The 5908-nt window shown below is 36.6% G+C and overlaps 1 protein-coding gene across 1 annotated transcript; it reads right to left on the reverse strand.

Annotated features, from left to right (window-relative positions):
- Window positions 1–2819: 2819 nt before the first annotated feature.
- On the reverse strand, window positions 2820–4578 carry LOC137956067 (transcription factor MYB1-like). Its single transcript, XM_068803378.1, has 3 exons — window positions 4442–4578; window positions 4077–4206; window positions 2820–3980 (listed from the first exon to the last, which is right to left on the reverse strand). The coding sequence occupies exons 1-3, from the start codon at window positions 4572–4574 to the stop codon at window positions 3365–3367; spliced, it is 879 nt and encodes a 292-aa protein (XP_068659479.1). The 5' UTR covers window positions 4575–4578; the 3' UTR covers window positions 2820–3364.
- Window positions 4579–5908: the final 1330 nt, after the last annotated feature.

Below are 5908 nucleotides of genomic sequence, written 5' to 3' on the forward strand. Positions count from 1 at the left end.
TTAGACAGGGAATGGAATGTCTCCAAGGTAAGAGTTGGGATCACTTGTTAATTGAGTGCTAACTTCCTTGTTGATTTTGATGATAACCAAACTTAACTGATCTAACAATTGTAACCCAAGCCTTTCAGATGCATTTCCTTCAAGAGATACAAAACTCAAAGGTCTAAGGAATGATCTGGCACAAGCTTCTCAAAGACCCCAAGCTCCATGGAATATCAAAGTGTTCATGAAGAAGCACCCTTAGAAAGAAGAAGCAAAAAATTGAAGACAAGACTTTAGGAAATCTTGAAAAATGACAAAACTCAGTCTAAGTAAGATAGCAGCACAAATGCTTCCAAAACTTGAGGTACAATGTAAATTTTGGAGCTTTAGGATATGTTTGTATTCAAACATATTTTTACTAAAGCATATATACATTTCATACATGTTAGAATGACTTAGGAACACAAAAATTCATGCTTTAAAAATTCACATAGTGAATTGACAATGGATTGATCAATCAACATTTGCCAATGATCAATCAACCAGAAGTGCGCATGCCAAAAAAATAAAGCATGATTGATCAATCATCCAGAACATAGCCAAATTGTGTTATAAAGAATGATCGATCAATATTGTCCAAGAAAGTAAAATCATGTTGATTGATCAATTAACCTCAAAAAACTGATTGATCATACAAAACTTTGCCAACCAGGGACGTAAAACATGATCGATCATAACAAAGTCATTGATCAATCATTCTTGTTATGTACTATTAGTAGGAATTCTAACTTTTCGATTATAATTTATTTATTGATTGATCAACTTAAAATGTTAAACCCAAGGAGAAGATATTGATTGATCATACCATCGCCCAATAAGTAATTTTCATTCATAAATATAGCTATTACACACGATTGATCAATCAATCACTTTACACCGATTGATCAATGTAATGTCAACTTTTTCAAATGGACAAAAAATTATTAGTTTATTTTGGGGAACTTATAAATACCCCACAAAACTTTCCATTGAGAAGTTAATGAGCTTTTATTGACATACCTACTGTAACTCATTAGTATTCTCTTGAAATTTCTTCCTAAGTCGCTTTTGAGAAAGAAAAACCATATTTGGCATATTTCTTTCATTCCTTTCTTAATTCCAACTCCCTGCATACATCTTAGACAAGATCCTATCTTTTCCATTGTGCATCAACGGCTGGAAGCTTGGATATCTCAAAGAGAAGGCTATCTCTCTACGGTTTAAAGGGTGTAAGTTTTACCTTTGTAATTTTTTTTCTTGGTAGGTTCATTTAAAACCTTGCTTAATCTAGATAAAAAGGCCTACTAGAGCTAGAATCTAGTGAATCTCTTGGAGAGATTATTTTTTAGTCGTTTATTTTAGCTTACATGTGGCTTGAAGGAGAGCTATTTTTCTTGTAATTCCAAGCTAATAGAGTGTTTGTTAGTGGAATTTCCCTGGCACAAACTCTTGGTCGGTGAATACTAATACGATAACATCAATAACAAAATATTTGGTGTTCATTTGTGATGTGTGATTTTGTCTCTTTATTTATATCTTTTGTTTACTTTATTTCCCACACACTTTAAGTTTAAATTTGAAAACCTAAATTTACCCCCTCTTGAGAAGTCACTTAGGCAAACACCACTAGCCCACCATAAAGATTTTAACTTAGAAGATTAGTTTGTTGTTAAGCACACAAAAATTTCAAATTTCAATAAAATTTCTTCCTAACTTAACAAGATCTAATTACTTAAACCAAATCATGCATGAAATTATATTGAATAATGAAAATCTTGCATTTCACCATTTATCTAACGCTTATGAACCTTTGACAATTGTTAACATGAAATCCATTGTTGTCAATAAATTATAATATGATACACTTCCTAACAAAATTTATCTCGTCCTGATGGCCGCTAGGTTGTTAGAACTTAATCATATTATTAATTTGATTTTATAATGGTTCAACATAAATGATTTTCTTTCATTTAGTAGGTTAATTAACTTTAATTTCGGAATTCCTAAGAAGATGAGGTCGTAGTAGAAGAAATGGAAGCAGAAGGGAAGAGAATGGACTTTGAAATGAAAAAAACAAAAGGAAGCAAGCAGAAGACGGATTCGTTTCTCTTCACAAACCCTTTTTCGCGTCTGCCAAACAAGAATTAGATAGGCCATCATTAATTCAGAGGACAGCATTTCATATTCTTATACTAACGTAGTAAGAAAGTTCTCTGACAAAATTGAATCCTGGGGCGCTCCTTCTTGAGCATTTAGTCCTATAGAAACATCTTTTCTAATTTTATCCTCACCAAGTTGACAGTTTACTAGTTCCATCAAATTATAGATCGGACTCACCGTCAACACCCCTATTGTTCATATTTTGGAGGGGAAGCTGGTCAGTCTCTGCCACTTTTATTCCTTGCCTCCTTTTTCATCTCGGAGTTTCTTGAGCAGTGTCTCAGTCTGAAACAGAACCAGGAGTTGCCATTCATTTGGGATCCGTCTGCATAGACGGCTCTCATTCTGCCTCATGCCTAAGGGATATAGATTTAACTTTGTGTGGAGTGCTTTCAGTGATGTTTCCTTCATTCTCTTCGTTGGAGGTTTTAATCAAGAGATACAGAACAGTTCAGATGTGGTGGCTTTCTGTTAGGGTAACGAGGACATATTTTCATACCATTACTACTGGAATAGAGAAATTATTTAAAGGGCGAGAAGTCCGTAATGCAGACTAACGTTAAAAAATTAGCTTCACAGGCGATGTTCTTCTAGAAAATTGCAGCTGGGTGCTGGGTATTCATTCATTGTCTCAAATGGGACTCCTCTGTAGAAGACAAATCTAACCAGAGTAAAGACTACGAAAGTGGCAAAAACTGGTAAACCTAATCTTGCCTGCTACCAATCACTGCTTCTTTTAACCGAAAGAAGTAAGAAAAAGACCGCATATGGTTGTTTTTAAATGGATTGGAGCTCATGTACCTTCACGTGATGAGATTTCCTTTATCATCTTCTTCTCCATAGGCAAATCAGCTAAACAGTGAACTCTCACCGCTCCTACTGAGTGAAACTAATGAAAAGTCTCCTCGGTGTTTCCCTAAGGAGGTAAAGCATTCTTATGGAAGGAATGGAGGACAGCTTGGACATCTGGTGCTGCAAAGAGGGTCGGATATGGAAACACAGAAAGATGTAGACTCTGAATTCCCCATAAGAGGAAGCCAGTTGGAAGGAAATTTATTCCAAACCACAACGAAAAGCTGCTTAGAAAACCAAGCTCGTACATGAATAAACATTTCTACTCGTGAAGGTGGGTACGGCTTTGAATGCAAAAAGCAAAACCAGGTTTAAGAATTTCTGACTTCGATTATTCCCCAAACCAATCTTCTTCAGACTGAAGGAATGCAGCCAACGTTTGCGTCTCAGAACTGTCATCAGGTTGGATGCAACCATTCCCAGTCCATTCCTCCAAAGTTTCGTCGTCGAACATCAATTGATGATGCGAAGTTGACGAGATGCTGTTATCAGTTAAGTCGTTCTTGTCGTTTGAGGCCGGAATGTTACAAAAATTGGGGAAGTTGAAATCGAGAAGATCCGACAAGCCAAGGTCTTTCATGTCAAAATCCATCAAGGAGCTCGAGATACTGCCATCTTTAGGATTTAATATCGCACCGACTTCGATGGATTCTGGTGCCGCATGTTCCTTGTCTGAAGTGATGTAACCATCTTGGAGCAGAGGTTGCGGCGACATTGAGGAACCTTGTTGGGGTGGAACAACGATGACCTTAGTGCACCGGGATGCTTTGGTTCGAATAGTCGGTGGCACACTAACTGAGATATCGTTTGCTGGTTTCTTTCCCATGTGCTCCACTATACTGGCTTGAGCTGATTTTGCACGCACTCTCTTCCCCAAATTCGTATTCCAGTAGTTCTTTATTTCATTGTCTGTTCGCCCTGGAAGCCTTCCAGCTATCAAAGACCATCTATAGAAATGTCAGTTGGCATAGGATGCAGCTTCCTTTGCACTAACATTAATCGAAAGAATGAAAAGAGAATAACAAAACATAATCAGATTAGACCTGTTTCCAAGCAGTTTGTGCAGTCTAATGATTAGCTCTTCTTCATCTTGGGTTATGTTGCCCCTCTTGATGTCTGGCCTCAGATAATTTAACCACCGGAGCCTGCAACTCTTCCCGCATCGTTTCAATCCTGCAGATACGCATCATTCTTTTCTTATGCTTTCCTCTCTAAGAATTGATGAGAAATAACCAAAATGATCACAAGAAACCTTAAAAACGTATCATTGATAGGCAAGCGATCAAAACAATGAATGTCGAAATCAATCCATGATCGGCAATGACGAAAGATACACTATGATACTACAGATATCTTTGAGCATGCAGCATTGGATCAAGAGAACTCAAATTCGGCCATCTCCTATCACCTGCTCTCTTCGGAAGGTTTCGCCAACTCCCCTCCCCATGGACTTTGATGTACTCCGTGAGGATTTTATCTTCTGCAGCAGTCCAAGCGCCTCTGTTAAGACCCTCTTTAGAGCAGCAAGGACTTCTACCCATTGCCACAGAGGTCTCAAAACTGTCAATTCCTCTCCTCTTTACTCTCCTTAAACTATCGAGGGTTCCTTTGCAGCCTGACTTTTATATCCTGTACGGATCCCATGGCGTATCGTCTTTTTTAGTAGAAAATTAGGAAACTTAATTCGTCATATATTGTGTTATCTCGTAAGCAGAAGTGAATGAGGAGAGACTGCACAATCGGTTCAGAGGAACGATGACACTGAGTTTAGCACCTGGAAATGCTATAATGAGAAAATCTACTTAATTTGATATTAATCATCCCTGTTTTCATCTGCCCTTCATAATCAATCTTTTAAAACTAACTTTCTCAAAAGATTTTGAAAGTTTGTTGAGGCGGCGAAGATACTATTAAATAAAATATTTACTGCATTTCTTGGTGGATAATAAGTGGATGAGCTCTGGTCAATGCTTTTGATACCTTGTAATTTTCATTCCACAGCAACCAAAGCTCAAGCACACCCTACATATATATATATATGCAGCAGTTTTTATCATCTGTACTTAGAGAGGATACGACTACACTACAATGTCATATACTTTATTTATAGCTAAAAATTGAGAAGGTAAATAATAGTCGATCCTTCGTAATGTTCGATGTTGGATTCCTAAGGCATAAACCTGGGGGAGAAAACACCAAGAACAATTTTGTAAAACATTATATTTTATACAATGAAAAATACGCCAATAATTTTTAAAAATAAATATTTTCAGATGGAAAAATCTGCTGGTAAAACTTTAATTTATGTTTGTGCAATTCTTTTTTCTTTAAGAATGGTTTAATACTTCTCAGTAGCATATTGAATTCATTGCAAAAGCTTGGCCAATGTTGATGGATCAACGGAATTTGTCGGTGTCTTTTTTTTTATTATTATAAAGGTTTTTTAGGCATTGGTTTAGTGGCAAAAATGCCACCACTAAATACTTCTTTTAAAGGAGGATCCAAAAATAAATAAATAAAATATTTCAGAATAGATCCAATAAGAATGACCCAAATCCAAACTCCTATAGTATGCATATACCCTCTTCGATTTCCCATGCTTGTAGTGCAACTCCTAGATATACAAAGACCCAAAACTTGCAGTTCTTCAATGTTGGTATCGTTTTGATCATGCATACCAATCCAATAATATTTGAAGTGAGCTGATTGCTCTCACACTTGATGAGACTCAAAACGAATGGTAGGTCCAAATATTAGAGCTATCTCTCATGTCACAAGCAATCCAGGTCAGTTAACTTCCTGTTATCCATATGGTTCTAGTAAACTCATGTAGGAAATTGTTCTCTTATACCTATACTCTCCACGACACTCTACT

The sequence above is a fragment of the Aristolochia californica genome, unplaced genomic scaffold, assembly GCF_029961685.1.
Source record: "Aristolochia californica isolate CCGP_79_NKW_82.1479 unplaced genomic scaffold, dmAriCali1.0.hap1 SCAF_2, whole genome shotgun sequence".
Lineage (NCBI taxonomy): Eukaryota > Viridiplantae > Streptophyta > Magnoliopsida > Piperales > Aristolochiaceae > Aristolochia > Aristolochia californica.

Coding starts and splice junctions, on each gene's coding strand:
- LOC137956067 (XM_068803378.1), bottom strand. CDS start 4,574: ATGGGTAGAAGTCCTTGCTGCTCTAAAGAGGGTCTTAACAGAGGCGCT. Junction 4,207..4,441: donor AAACCTTCCGAAGAGAGCAG/GTGATAGGAGAT, acceptor GCGTATCTGCAG/GATTGAAACGATGCGGGAAG. Junction 3,981..4,076: donor CACAAACTGCTTGGAAACAG/GTCTAATCTGAT, acceptor ACATTTCTATAG/ATGGTCTTTGATAGCTGGAA.